This window comes from Carassius carassius, chromosome 6 (assembly GCF_963082965.1).
Source record: "Carassius carassius chromosome 6, fCarCar2.1, whole genome shotgun sequence".
Taxonomy (NCBI): Eukaryota; Metazoa; Chordata; class Actinopteri; order Cypriniformes; family Cyprinidae; genus Carassius; species Carassius carassius.
In genome coordinates this window covers 14,671,673-14,687,999 of record NC_081760.1, presented here as the reverse complement: position 1 = coordinate 14,687,999, position 16,327 = coordinate 14,671,673, and the positions used below count along the sequence as shown (strand labels likewise).

General features: G+C 36.0%; 1 protein-coding gene across 1 annotated transcript; it reads left to right on the top strand.

Moving 5' to 3' along the window:
- Window positions 1-303: 303 nt before the first annotated feature.
- Window positions 304-15,755, top strand: LOC132142402 (ras-related protein Rap-2a-like). Its single transcript, XM_059552224.1, has 2 exons — window positions 304-1,068; window positions 15,336-15,755. The coding sequence occupies exons 1-2, from the start codon at window positions 755-757 to the stop codon at window positions 15,571-15,573; spliced, it is 552 nt and encodes a 183-aa protein (XP_059408207.1). The 5' UTR covers window positions 304-754; the 3' UTR covers window positions 15,574-15,755.
- The last annotated feature ends 572 nt before the right edge of the window (window positions 15,756-16,327 follow it).

Below are 16,327 nucleotides of genomic sequence, written 5' to 3'. Positions count from 1 at the left end.
GCACACAATGGCCGCATCCCTTTTGCTTTCTATTCCAGGTGCTGATGCAGGCGACGCGCTGTTGCCATAGGAGCAGCATCCCAGCATCATTTATTGACACTCTCCCTGCCGCCGCCTCTCATTGGTCGTTCAAACGGAGCCGTAGCCATTCGCGTCGCAGTTAAAAGCGGAAGGCCCGCTCACCACGTTGATCATTACCTTATTAAGCCAAGCAGGCGTGGCTCACAGTTCTCCTCTGCGCCTATTGATCGCTCAGCGCATCAATCCCGCTATAAAACTCCTATCCTTGGGCTGAGACGGTGTGGTCTGGCTTTAGATGGTCTCCGCCCGAGAGTATGGCGGTTGAGGATCCTGGAAGATGCAGAATAGCTATTCCGGAATGCAGCGTCGTCCTAAGGATCTCCAAATGACGCTCGGAGGGGACGCGTGATGCCTTATATGCTCGTCTTTGAAGGGACTCGAGGCGTTTTTTATTACCTAATATGTACGCAAATACTTCGGGCAGGCTTTTAAAATATTATTTCTTCAAGCAGCTGTTGGGTTCCGGCTTTTGTACGTTGTTAGAGATGCCATGAAGCCCGCGCATTGGCTCTTTGTGCGTCTCTCTCTATGGTGAGTGTTGCAATTCAGCAATGGCTCCGCGTCTGCTCGACTTCTGCAATATTCAAGGCAAGTTTCCCGTCGCATCTGATCGGCTTGGACACTGTTAGCTGGTTGCATTACGCGCGTCACGTCGGGGTCGGATCCGTGCGCAATGCGCGAATATAAGGTGGTGGTGCTCGGCAGCGGAGGGGTCGGGAAATCCGCTCTCACTGTCCAATTCGTGACCGGGACCTTCATCGAGAAGTACGACCCGACTATCGAAGACTTCTACCGCAAGGAGATCGAGGTGGACTCGTCGCCGTCGGTGCTGGAGATCCTGGACACGGCCGGTACGGAACAGTTCGCGTCCATGCGGGATCTCTACATCAAGAACGGCCAGGGCTTCATCCTGGTCTACAGCATGGTCAACCAGCAGAGCTTCCAAGATATAAAGCCCATGAGAGATCAGATCATCAGGGTGAAGAGGTAAGACAAATACTACGGCTAATATTACCACTGTATTCTTAGAGGTCCGCATGACGGTAATACCATCTGCTACTGTAATATTAGCACATGCACAGTATTCTTTGAAGCATATTGCTGTACCATGGCATTATGATGCTAGAATTTACCATGGTACTATCACAGTGTTTTTTATTTTTTTAACTTATGGAAATGCAAGTCAGCACTGTTTTTGTATCATAGTTAATATTAAAGTGTCATGATATTAGAGGTGTCATGATAACCTCTTAACACTAGTTTGCTCTATTGTTTTTCTATTCTATCGGTTTTCTTTTTATTTATTATATTATTTAAAAGCCCTTGCTATGTGTACTCTGTTTAAGCTAACTGAGACTTGTTATAGTACTTATGCTCTTTTGTTGTTTTTGATTGCTTCTTAATGCAGCCGAACACTGTTATTGAGGCTTTTACCATAATTTTACCATGGTACTGCCACTGTACGTTTTGTAGATTCAAGATGAAAAACAATAAACTTAAAAAATGATGGTATTTAGGTTTTTTAGACAAATACTAAAGTACCATGCACTGTAAAAAAAATTCCGTAAAAAAATGGATAATGTACTGGCAGAAAATTACCAGGACATTTTCTGTTAAATTTACGGACACTTTACAGACACTTCCTTCAACATTCAAACGGAAATTTCTGTAGATTAACATTTTCTTCCGTACCATAAATGGAAAATCCATTATGCAGAGATTTAAAAAAAAATATATATATATGGCATAGGCCTCTTCTGTAGCAAATAAATCCAGCACAATATGTACAAATTGAACATGGTTTATTTTTACCTCATGTGAACATTCTTAAAAATGCATTCAGTAGCTTTTATTTGCCTTAAACAGGTGAAGACAAAAATATTATGACATCAATTTAACAATCTGAAAAGCACCATTGCAAATGTTTGTATTATAGACAATTTTTAGTTTAAACAGCAACATGCAGAAAAAAGAAATCATGAACAGGTACTTGTACAATATTGGTGTTACACCAAACAGTGGTCACAAAGAATACATTTTCAAATACATGGGGTAAAAATTAATACAAAGACAGGGCTGTTATCATTAACAATTGCTACAGACTTATAGTCAATAGTCAAGTGAAATGACACCATTTTCCCATAGAACACAACATTATTTAAAAAGCACAAAATGTGAATTTTGTCACTAGTTATTCTCCCTCACACCGTTTCAAATCCATACGATTTCCATTCATCTTTGAAACACAAATGAAGAGTATTTTAATGAAATCTCTGTGCTTTCTGTCGCTCAATTGACAGCCTATGCAACTACCATTTCAACGTCCAATACAGCACAGCTGTCAGATTTCATTAAAAAGGATCTTCATTAGTGTTCCAAAAATGAACATAAGTCTAACAGGATTGGAATGAGATTATTCATATAATATTATGGGTGAACTAACCCTAGTTAGATTACTAACCTCTTATTCATGCTAAATCATCTGCATCTACAATTAACATCGGGGAAAAAAAAAAACTTTCTTGTACAGCATTTGAAAATAAAGAACAAAGATTTATGCACTCATACCTGACATTTCAATGTTAAACTAAGAAAACTGTACAATCCAAATTAAGAATAGGGCTCCAAGTGTTTGTGTGCATTTAGTATCTCTTGCCATGTGCCCGTTTGAGGAAACTACTTTTTCTTTTGCTGCATTTTTAGTCCAAGTCCTAAATTGAGATTTGAAAAAAACTCTAATTTACACAGAATCTAGAAGTAGTTCATACATGAGCCTTGGAAGCGTAGATTGCCTTCATCTGAACCTTTGACGCTCGTTCAGGATTTCTTCACAGGAAGACTGTTAATGACAAGAAATGAAAATGAATGAAAAAGTACAGAATAACATGCAGAACAGGTTGAGATTGAACTATTAAGTTCCAGTTTAAACATTGCTTATAAAATATCTGTTAAGTCATTCAGTTATCTTCAGATCACAAATTAAGATATTTCTGATGAAATCCGAGAGCTCTCTGACCCATGGGGAATGTGTGTGGTGCTGTTGACGTAGACCCTGCATGCGCTGCACCTTGTTTACTGGCAAATGAATGCACACGCATCCATAGTGGTACTCTAGTTAATGGTGGCAGACTCTCCCAGGAGAGGATAAATCATTGAATAAAGTTGTAATTTTGTTTACTTTGCACACAAAAAGTATTTTTTTATAAAAAAAAAAATAATAATAATATTTTTGTAAAATTACAGTTGAACTAATGATGTCACATGGACCATTTTAACAATGTCCTTATACTATGTTTCTGTGCCTTGATCGTGGTAGGGCCCTTGCTGTCTATGCAGGGTCAGAAAGCTTTCAGATTCCATCAAAAATATCTCAATTTGTGTTCTGAAGATGAACGAATGTCTTACAGGTTCGGAACAACATGAGGGTGAGTGATTAATGACAATTTTCGTTTTTTACTGAACTAACCCTTTGATTATTTTGCACTAAAAGGCAACATAAAATGCTTTATACTCAGTTTCATTAGATATGTTCCTTACATTTGTATGAATTCCAGTGTAGGTGCCATTCTCCTCCGGATGTTTATGTTTCAAATAAAACAAAGGGAATGTGTAGCTCAGTCTCGATAGGGGAGGAAATCTGAACTTGTATGACAGCAATCTGGAATCACCAATAACAATAAACAAAGAAATTATAAACAACACATTGTAAATTCAGAAAGCCACTCCAAACATTGATTAAATCTTTCCTACACAAACAACTTCACTAACCAAGTTAACTGAATAAACAACTCAATGACTTTTTTTTGTCAGTGTTGTACATCCCTAATGATAAATAAATATGGAAATATTTGGGTAGCATTTTGAAATATGCAAAATGGCAATGCAATACGTAAAATGGTAATGTAGTTCTGTGTTTTAATTTACATTTCACCATACATGTGTCCAAAACTTTGTTCAAAATAAATTCTGTTATATGATTTACATTTGCCATTTTGTACACTAGTTTTAATATGCAAATTAAAAACATTTAAACACTTTATGTTGCAAAATTAAAATGAAAATGTATTACTCAAATTGATTAGATATGTTTAACATGTCCAAGCAAAAACTATAGCAAAATTATTATTAATTGCCATTTTTCCTAAATGCATTTAGACTTGAGGGAAGAACACATTTTAATCATAATACCTCATAATAATTGTAGCAAAAAATGCTGTGAGAATTTCAGAATGCATTCTGAGCCAAATGTGCAGCAAAATGATTTTAATCTTTATTTTTCTTAAATGCATTGACTCTTACATATAAGACGTTTCAATAGCATTTTCATTTAATACCCTGCAATGAATTTAGTTTAAGTCAGTGTGGAGAGCGTTTGGTTGACTGAATATTGACTAATTGTGTGTCCTGTTGCCGAGCCCCATCTTGATGTAGCCTAACGATTGAAAAGCCAGGGGCGTGTTGCATTTTCAAATGCATTTCAAATCCACATTGACTATTTATTCATCGCGAGGTATTAAGTGAAAGTGCAATTGAAACATCTTGTAAGTGTCAATCCACTTCTTCAATGCACTAAGAATAATATAAATTTAAAACACCACTTTGCAGCACCTTTGGCTCAGAATGCATTCTGAAATTCTCACTGTATTTTGCTACAATTATCATGCTGTATTATGATGAAAATGCAATCCCACGTGTTCTACTCCCAAGTCAAAATTTATTTAGGAAAAACTGCATTTAAATTATAATTTTACTACAGTTTTTGCTTGGACATATTAACCATATCTAATCAATTTGTGTAATATATGTTCATTTGAATTTTGCAACTTATAAAGCATTAAAATATCTTTTTATTTTGCATATTAAAGCTAGTGTAGGAAATGGCAAATGTAAACTATATAATAGATTTTTCATTTTGCACTAAATATTAAACATTTGTATGGGAAAATGTACATCAAAATACAGAAACACATTGCCATTTTGCATATTACATTTCTAAATGAATTTTGCTACCCATATGCTTTCATAAATAAAAACTTAATAAATAAAACAGAATACAAACCCATGATAAGAATGCAGGGGGTGCTTGGGATGCAAAGTACAGCAGCAATTATGACCTGCCTTTAGAAAAGAAAACGAAAAGAAACACCATGAATGTCATGAACTACTGTCCCTTTAAAACATGACTCACATCGACGGACATCTGACACAGACCCAACATCAGTCAAGACTTATTTAAGACTCTCACTCGCCAAAAATTCTCATTTTGACAATTTCGCATGCTTTTGTATGTGTAAGTGAGAGAGAACTCGATGCGCTCCTGGCGCGCTCTCTGAAGCGGCATTCTCTGCGCGTTCACGGACAGTGTGCCAGTAAAGTTACAGAATTAACTTATCGAGTGTGTGTGTTTAACATAAACAAGCCGATAAAATGTCTAAACCTAACGTTTCCTCGTTCGGCAGAAAAGGTGTGTTATTCTTGAAGAACTCCATGATGTCAGATCTTCTCCTGGTCGTATAATCTCTTTTAAAACATAAAGTCATAACGTTAATGGTGTCTTCTTTTCTTGCCCATTACTCTGCCAGCTCCTGTTGAAGGCATAAAGCGCTCTAAACACAGTTGTAAGTTACCGAACTTCAGATTTAACGTTATCACAGCTGCTCAATATCACCTCAGTAACGTTAATATGCCGGATGCTTTACGAGATGCTCATTAACAAAAAACGTTACACTGCATTAACAACAATAAAAAGTTAATAAACCTTTATTTATAAAACTAAAAGAGTGCACTGTAACACGTACCTCCACGTCGAGTAACGTTAAGATGTGACGGTATGCTGAAAATGTTGAATGCGACGGCTCTGACATCCATTTGCCAAACAAGCCAGGCAGCAAGTAAGTTAAGGTTACAGTTTGTTACATTTAAAAAACATAATTTACAAAGGAAGAGTAAGAACCATTCTCAAAATCCTAAATCCGACTTTAAAATGAGATTTTGACCGAGACTATTTTCGTGAATAATGGCACCTGCTCAAGCACTGGTTTCGCGCAGATTGTCGACTAAACTTCTTGTACCCACAATGCAAAGCGTAATTTAAAAAATTATGGAGAAACACCTGTAAAAAGAAAATACGGACAATTCCTTTAAATTATTACGGTATATTGTACTGTATTTTTACGGACTTTTTTAACAGTGTGAAATTAGCATCTGAACCCACTTTTCACCATGGTACTGCCACAGTAGCCTACTTTTTTTTTTTTGTAAGTTCAAGGTGTAAAACAATAAACATACAGAAAACAATATTACCATGTTTTGGTCATATACTATGGTAAATATTGAGGTGACGCTGTATCATCATTTACAGAAGTTCTGCCACAGTACATTTTTGTAAAATCAAGGTAAAAACAATAAACCTGTGGAAAATGATGGTATTACCATGTTTGTGGACATTTTAAAGCACCATGGTATAAACATCTGTTTTCCAAGGGACTGGCACTGTAGTTTAAATTCGAGGTGAAAATCATCCACTTGGGAAACCATAGTAATAGCATGTTTTTGGACACATGGTATTAGCATCTAATAGCATCATTTTCCATGGTACCACCGCAGTACTTTGTTTGTAGTGTTATATGATTATGGTAGTCATTCAGTATTGTGGTATATACTATTAAAGAACCATTGCATTACTGTAATTTTACCATGGTACTGCCACAGTAAACTCAATCTGAAGAATGCAGGCAGTTAGTTTCCTCTACATGAGCTGAACTTTCTGAGGTTTTAAGCAGATGGAAAAACTTGAGCATGTGTTGAATAATATAGTGGTGTATCTTTAGTGTGCCGTTAATAATAAGTCCAATGGGAGGCCGCGTCTATTCAAATCTTTCCATAATTTAACCTAAGGCCTAGAAACAGATGCGGTATTGTTTGTGTTTTTCCAGATCAGCCTTTAAAAGGGGTTTGAACACATTGCTTTCATAAACGAGACATACAGAACAGAGCAATTAAAAACAGACTGTTAGGTAAAGCACACATAGACAAAACATTAAGTCATGAGACATCAAAGCTGCAGGTTGCCTGAAAAGGTTCTTTTTTTTTTTTTTGCAATATTTGCATGCATAGTTGAAAGTACAGTTTTTATTTTTTTTATTTTCTGAATTTCAAGTTTACATCTCACAATTCAGTTTTTTGTTTGTTTGTTTCCGCAACACAACGAAGAATAAAAAAGTTTGTGACTTTTTGTCTCACAGTTCTTTCAAGGCTCAGAGAAAATCTTTTTTTTATCTTTTAATTCTGAGTTTATATCTCACAGTACTGACCTTACACATCATAATTAGTTTATTTCTTGAAATTCTGAGTTAAAATCTCAGAATTGTGAGAAAAAAAAATTGATATAAGCTCACAATTACTTTTTATAAATTATTTATTAAATTATTTTACTTTATGTGAAGAAAATGTGCTGAACGAAATGAGACTTACACAGTTCTGTAGGAAATCACATAAAGTGCATAAAATTAAAACATAAATCGAAGGCGTGATGAAATTCCTGCGGAGATCCCAGCCACTAAATACATTCAGGATGGACACATTATGTTTTTGCAGCTTTATCTCACTCTCTGTGAATTGAATTGGCGCCGGTTCATGCCAGAACCTGCAAAAACCCTCTAAACCTCTGGCACAGGTCGTTAATCTGCAGGAGGAGGCAGATACATGCTGAGACGGCGGATGGTAACTACAGTAACACTGGTGAGATTTGCACACTCACCAAAATATAAATGAGATTGTGTGCTGGTGGAAGCCAAAGAAACATCATGACTGCATTAGCGCACACTAACCCAAAGCCACACTTGACTTCTGGCAGTGAGAGCCTGAGAAGAGGAAATGTGGGCGGATCCGTCCTTCATCTGCTTTAAATCTAAGGCTAAACATACTTTAATAAATTTAGAGCAAATCACACATTATCATATTCAGTTTAGCTACAGTAGGTGTTTAAAAAACGTACAGCGCATCCCACACTCAATCTGTGCACTGTGTCACCTCTGAGTATGGAAGGCTGTGAAAAGCATTTACGTATTGTAAAATGTGTCTAAAAGCATTGATAGCATGAATGGCAGGTGTTCAGACTCCATTTAGACCTAACAGAATGTCTCTAAAGCAATACAAATAACGATAGTAGTTAATCACTGAAGCATATCGAGATTTGTGTACAAATCTTTTTTGTTGTTGTTGTAATTCATTTTAATATTGATGAATCACTGTATAAAAAATTTGTCTGCATCATTTTTTTCTTAAATGTATCACAAATGAAAGTGATTACAACAAACACTGCAATATAAATACTTTATATTTAAAAATAGTTGTGCTGCTCAATTTATTTTTCCAAGTTCAAGATTTTTCAAAGTTCAAATGAACCAAATTTATTTGAAATAGAAATATTTATTATAAATTACATTTCTGTCACTCTTGATCAATTTAATGTGTCTTTTGTGTTTTGAATCTTGCTGTATAGTTTGATATATATATATATTATGAGAAAGAGATTGATGGACGAGTGTGATTACCTGCATCTGATACTGCATTCATTCTTCAACTCAATCTCATTTTCAGCATAAAACATCAGTTTGAATGTCCACTGAGGAAAGCGATATCTTTGTCACACTAACTTTTTATCTGTTAAGTGTGATTTCGAGGACAGCACTGCTCACTGCATTTGTTGGCTGCATCTTACAAAACTGTTGTTGAAAGTAAAATTTAAAGGGAGGTCTAATGCTATTTCATGCATTCTGGCTTGTACAATTAAAAAACAGGTTACAAAATCAGGAAAACATTACAATTTATTTTTATAACTAATTGAATTTAACACATATGGTGTCTAATGACAGTTTTGTGAAAGAGATATTGTCTTCATGCAGACTGCAGCGACTTCGTCTCGTGAGTCCTTCCTTCATGGAAAATAAGATTGTGTTCCTGAGGGTTTACCACGAGAAACCTGCTGTTCGTGCTGCTAGATATTGACAATTCACACTCATCTCAATTCCGTTTTTTTGCTGATACAGTCGGGACTGAAGAAATGGATCTTAGATTAGTGTCAAAACATTCTCATAGCTCTGAAACACATGGAGTGTGTGTGTGTGTGTGTGTGTGTGTTAGGAGAGCCGCTGAAGTTGATGATTGCTTTTTAACCTGGTCCAATTGGCTGTTCGCTTTGCTGCACTGCTGTGACCGCAAGCGAAGCTGCAGCGTATTAACATCAAGTCATCTGTCTTCTCTGTCACTCTGAACAGAAGATTTCCTTTCTTTCTTTTCACCGAGGCTGATTATAGATGTTGTATGACTTTAAAATTGGTTCGGCTTGATAGTTTTCTACTTTCTTCTTGTTCTAGCTCTAGTATTTTCATGTCACTTCAAGGACTTTATATTGTTTTTAAGTGGTTATATTGTTTTATGTGTTTGTCCATTTATTATATATTTCTCAACAGTAAAAATATAACATATTTTTAAATATTAAATATTATTATTATTATTATTTCTATGGCACATTTTAGTCTCCATTTTGTCCATTTAGTTAAAAAAATATATTTTTAATTAATATACAATTCAATTTAATTATTAAATAAATATAAATATCGTAATTGTTATTTCTATAAGGTATGTAGCTCACAATGATTTACTCTTCTAGTAGTTTACTTTGTGAACAATGTGTTTAGTTCATATTTTTGGACTTTATTCAGCCAATTCTGTTTTTAATTTCTGAGAGAGCTTTTTATTTTGGAACGCTTTGGAAAAAGCATTCCCCTCTCTGTTTTTATTAACAACTAAGTTGTTTGTCTCTGAACCAGTATGTGGTCCTACCAGCATTTATGACCAAAAGCATCCCAGCATGCATAGCTTCCAGCAGGGTCTCTGGAGACTTCACATCTGTTTTTGTGTTCGTAAGTGCCAGGGGTCGAAGCGTTACTGGGCAACTGCTCCGGCGAGGCCTTCAATGTGCTGGATGGAGCAATGCAGCCATCAGTTTCTGACAGACAGACAGTAAAAAAAAAGAAAATTTTAGATCTCTCAGTGCTGCATCACAGTTATATTGATCAGTTTTGCCAGGTTTTTTCAACACTGTTACCACGAGTTGCTTTTCATGTCCGGGGGTTGAAGTAATGCCAATAACACGATATTTTGCCCCTAAATTCGATTTTTTTCTAAGGGAACCAAGGTGCATCTCAATAAATTATAATGTTGTGGAAAAGTTAATTTATTTCAGTAATTAAACTCAAACTGTGAAACTTGTGTAATAAATAAATTAAATGCACACAGACTAAAGTAGGATAAGTCTTGGTTCTTTTAATTGTGATGATTCTTAATCAACTCAAAACACCTGCAAAGGTTTCCTGAGCTTTCAAAATGGTCTCTCAGTTTAGTTCACTAGGCTACACAATCATGGGGAAGACTGCTGATCTGACAGTTGTTCAGAAGACAATCACTGACAACCTTCACAAAGAGGGTAAGCCACAAACATTCATTGCCAAAGAAGCAGGCTGTTCACAGAGTGCTGTATCCAAGCATGTTAACAGAAAGTTGAGTGGAAGGAAAAAGTGTGGAAGAAAAAGACGCACAACCAACTGAGAGAATCGCAGCCTTATGAGGATTGTCAAGCAAAATAGATTCAAGAGTTTGAGTGAACTTCACAAGGAATGGACTGAGGCTGTGGTCAAGGCATCAAGAGCCACCATACACAGATGTGTCAAGGAATTTGCTGAACCACAGACAACATCAGAGGTGTCTTACCTGGGCTAAGAAGTAGAAGTAGTGAACTGTTGCCCAGTGGTCCAAAGTCCTCTTTTCAGATGAGAGCAAGTTTTGTATTTCATTTGGAAATCAAGGTCCTAGAGTCTGGAGGAAGGCTGGAGAAGCTCATAGCCCAAGTTCCTTGAAGTCCAGTGTTAAGTTTCCACAGTCTGTGATGATTTGGGGTGCAATGTCATCTTAAATACTGTTATTCATCCTTTTCTTCATCAAGCATTTATATTTACCACACTCATGTTGTGACAATTACATTTAATCAAGTTTTAAATTATTTTACTTCTACACTTTCCATCAGTGTTACCGATCAAATATATTATTTTGAAATTATTATTTCAAATTAATTCAAGTTCAACATTTTTAACTCTTGCAGGGTGCTTTATTAATCTTAGGATAAATTTGTAATCAGATGTATTTGATGCTTTGCATTCAATTTGGTTGATTGTAAAGTTACAGCCTGTGTTGTTTACTTTGAATCAGTAAAGTGTGTGCCACGACGTGTGGTTTCAGGCAATAAGCAATAGTAGCATAAAAGAATAATTAGCTATTGAGCAGCTGTCAAAAGCACCTTGTCATCTGCATGTGCATTTCATGGCTCCATCATAATCGCTGTGTGACACGTGCTCAGCACTATAAGAGCAGACACTCATGCTTCAGTGGTCCTCTAACAGATGTTGTGGGTCATGAAGGCTTGCACTTCGTTAGACTCCAGGATAATTACATTCACTTAATTAGTGCTGCTATGTTTATCTTGTCGCCATATTAAATTATTGTAATTCATAAGAAATAAAGATTATAATGCATGGCATGACATTTTGGAAAATGTCACCAAGCAACAATATATGAAGTGAATAAAAACAAGTCTGTCTGTAAATCACAACAACAACAATATGGTTAGCTTGTGTCTGTCTTACATGTTATATCAATATTATTAATTATTTAATCAAAATATATTTTGTTATATATATATATATATATATATATATATGTAATATTACTTTTTAAAATGTGCAGTTTAATTAAAGTAATTAAAATACATTTTATAATACCTATTTTTCATTATAATATGCAATAATATAAATATTTAATTAATAAAAATTATAAATATATTATTATGATTGTTTATATAATATTTCATTATTATATAAATTATATATATATAATTTATTAAATATTCTAATTGTAATTAAAGTATATGATTTTATTTAAAATATATGACATAATTTAAATTCTTATACATAAAATAACACAATATAAAAAGAGAATTGTTTGATCAAATTTTTTTTATAAATTCACTTTTTTGAGTACTTATAAAAGAAAAAGAGCAAAAGATTGATTCATGTGAATCCATAAACTGGCTGAATGGGTAGGATTTTTCCCAGCCGGCTTTATTGCTCTTCTTCATTAGCGGCACATAAAATGTGTACAAACACAATGTACGACACGTAAGCATTCAAAATAACAATTAATTGTTACCATAACTCTTTTGATTCAGATTGCCTGGGTTTCCCACTGCTTAAGGCGGCACCGTGTTGAGCTATCTAATAAATAGTGACGAATAGAAAAGCATATGGTCATGAGTGGATCCCAGACCTGCTCAAACAGGCGTTCCTTGCAGAGCTTTAGATTTCCCTTGTGTAAGTCTGGATATAAATAGCGCTTCTCCTGTTCGCCACCAATAGATGACATTTCATCTGTGTGCCGCTTTACACCCACTCACCATTCACACCTCGCTAACGTCCCACTAGTGTGACAACGAATATTAGCCGAGGGCTTGAAATGTAAGATGCAATAACATGATGTGAATGATGCTAGTGATTGTCTGTTGCTCTGCTCTCTGCTCATGTTAAACTAATATAATTATGTTATACTAATAGAAGTAAGGTTGCATTCAATTCATCAAAAGAGACAGTAAAAATATTATTTTTCAAAAAATGCTGTTCTTTTGAACTTTCTACTCATCAAAGAATCCTGCAAAATAAAATGCGTCACTGTTTCCACAAAAACTGTTTTCAACATTGATAGTAATAATATATTTTTCTTGAGCAGCAAATCGGCATATTCGAATGATTTCTGAAGGATCATGTGACACTGAAGACTAGAGTAATGCAAGTAAATGATGGCAGGATGTTTATTTTTTGGCTGAACTATATTGCTTTAATTTTAACAAGCTATTAAAAAGAGCAGTCATGTTTTCCTCTTACAGTCATTGAGATGTTCAGTCTGGTGTAACCCATCACACTCTACAGTCACTGAAGATCTTCCTCCTTTTATTAGAGCTGATATCAAACCGGTACTCCTCCGCTCTCTGTATTCAGTCTGGTTTTCATGACTCATCTGGTCTGATGAGCGTAGGACACACACTTCTCTAAAGAGCCTCGTTTTTCTCGAGCATCTGACAGATCAATAGCTCTGACTCAGAGTCTGTGAAATATATATTTTTTTGTGTTCCAATTTAATGTTCATATTCGCTGTTAGCAGGGGCGTAGCACCAAATTCTGGGCCCTGTATACTCTCAATGTCAGTGGGCCCCCTACACATGCCATTGTACGATGCGGGTTAGCAAAATGAAAATTCAATTTTGAATGAATTTTTTTTTTTATTATTTGAATATAAACAAGTATAAATAGTGTTTAAATCTATAATCAAATCAGATTATAGTAATGACTGGTTCTTTCATTCACCACCTGAATTGATGCATTTGGCCTACTTGTGCTCAAATACCTTTAAACCTTAGGCTACATCGGGTTCGTTTGTGTACTAACATTTTGATCCATGATACTGATGCAAGTTTTAAATTAAAAACATTTATTTTTGAACAGGAGAACACGAGACAACTGTACCCTCAGAAACCAATCAAATAAGCTAAGCCTGCCATAATGAAAAAAAAATGTCAACTATAAAGGAATAACCTTTCAGTTTTGTAAATTCCCATTAATTCCCTTATATTCCTGTTAACTCCCATGGAAATTTTCCAACTTTGAAAATTCCCAGAATTTTGCAACCCTATTCATTGGCTTTGATATCATCATGAATTTATTGAGCATTGACTATAGCTTTTAAGCACAGCACGGTTTGTTTCTGAAACTGGTTAATGTTGGCAACCTGACCTTAGGCCTGGCCCATAATTTACTTACAGCGACAAGCAGCCTGGTTGACAAACTAAGCTAAAGATTTAACATTAGCATACATACATTAGCAGCAGCTGTCTGAAGTTGACTAAGTTAACTTTAATTGGATGTAGGGGCATAACAAGCAAACTCAGTTCACCTTTTGGAAAGAAAGCAGTCATCAGCTGCTTCCCCTCATTCTGCCTCCTTTCTTTTTCCTTCCCGTCTTTCTTTTTTTTTGAAAGCCCGATTTGGGCTTTTTTTTGCACAGCATGATCAGGCTCCCAGGCTCTAGACCGCTCAAGACTCACTGCGTTACTTGTTTGCTGCCGGCTGCCGTCTATGGGCGGACTAAACCATTTGGGGGGGGGGGGGGGGTCCAGAGTGTCTGGCACTGAGTTCATTCTCTCAGCTGGTGTTATCAATATATTTTGAAATGAATAATGACATCAATTGGAGGGCCCAATTAATTCGAATTAGGCTACAAAAAAAATAAAAAAATGTACAAAATTTTTTTATAGGATTTCAAAGGGCCCTCTCCCTAGACGGGGCCCTGGGCAGTCAGGTTCACTTTTCCCCCCACTACCACGCCCATGGCTGTTAGTTAGTCATTGACTTTGTTTACATGTGTACCAATAATGTGATTATTTCCAATAATCAGAATAAGGAATGAATCTCAGTAAGATGTTTACGTGACACGTGCAAATCTATTTGCTATTAAATGTAATTTTACAAGTTTTGAGCGGTGAGGGGATGCTTGAACTTAAACACCTCTGATTGGCCATTGCATTCAAGATTGGCTACATTGTTCAATGCTCCAAAAACGTGTTGTAAATAGATATCTTTGAAGCTCTCCTGTGCCAAAACACGAATACGAGTTGGAGCGTTTGCCAAATCTTTCGCCAATCATATGCACATTTTTGTCAGAGTTGTATTCATGCGATAAATACATTTACATGCCTGTTTATTTAGATTTAAATGGGCATACACCACACATTTTAATATAATTATGCTAGCCACAGTTAGGAGCTTAATCACGTTATTTGACTCAAAGTATTTACATGAGGTAAAGTTTATTCGCAATATTGCCAAAATCAAATTATAATCACATTATGAGGGTGCATGTAAACACACTCATTGGTAGTTAACTTTTTTACAACATTGTTTTGTCAACTTCTGACTCCACCAATTACATGAGTTTGGGGGTGAGACTATCTGTTTGCCTGACCAATGGCAAACAAGGGCAGAAGGTGCAGTAGAACTCTTAGGAAAACCTGTTTGGAAACAACTGTTATTTATTGCATATAGTGCTGAAATACAACATTTCACTCATTCTCCAGTCATGTATGTTCACAGGTATGAGCGCGTGCCCGTGATACTTGTGGGAAACAAGGTGGACCTGGACAATGAGCGCGAGGTTTCATCAAGCGAGGGTCAAGCTCTAGCTGAAGAATGGGGCTGCCCATTCATGGAGACATCGGCCAAGAGCAAAACCATGGTGGACGAACTGTTCTCGGAGATAGTCAGACAGATGGACTATTCCTCTCAGCCGGATAAGGAAGACCCATGCTGCTCTTCCTGCAATATACAATAACCCCACAATCAGGAGCCACATAAGGTTTTCAAAGGGGTACAACATGGAGCTCTTCACTAAAGTGATGTCCATACACGTCATGCACACGTGAATGGTGTCTAAACACTAGACAATCCTACAAATTCATTGATTTCAATTGGAAAGAAGCATCCAACATACCCAGCTAAAAGGGAACATTCTCAGAATGTTCTGGATAGGTTCAGTCAAGGTTAAGAGCAAACATTCTTCCAGTAACATTAATAGAATGTTTGTTCAAAGTTATCTGGCCATTAATAACGTTCTCAAAGCATTAGCATAGAATATAAGATGTATTTATAACGTTCTTAGAAGATAATTTTGTTAGCAGCCCATTTCTTGGTTAAAACGAATGTTATAGAAAGCATTAAGGGAACTTTCCATTTTTTTGCAATCATTTTGCAAAACTTTAACTTGTGAATGTTCTCTGAACATACCGTAGATAAAAGAGCATAAGGGTTTGTGAAAGCGATGTTGCGATATGCAAACAAAAGTAGGTTTTTACTATCCATTGAGCTCTTGGAATTTCAAGTGAGGCGAAATCCACTCCGCTGTTTTCCCACTTATGATCAGACGTTTCCCTCTAAAAATGGATTGCAAAACTCAAAGCTTTGTCTAGTGTGTGAACGCCTTAATTCAACACGATTATGATAAATTAATACAAAAAAGAAACTGTAAAAAAGGTCAAAGGGGTTAAAAAAATGCACCATACTTGGGTCTTTCTTTTCCCCGCATGTTT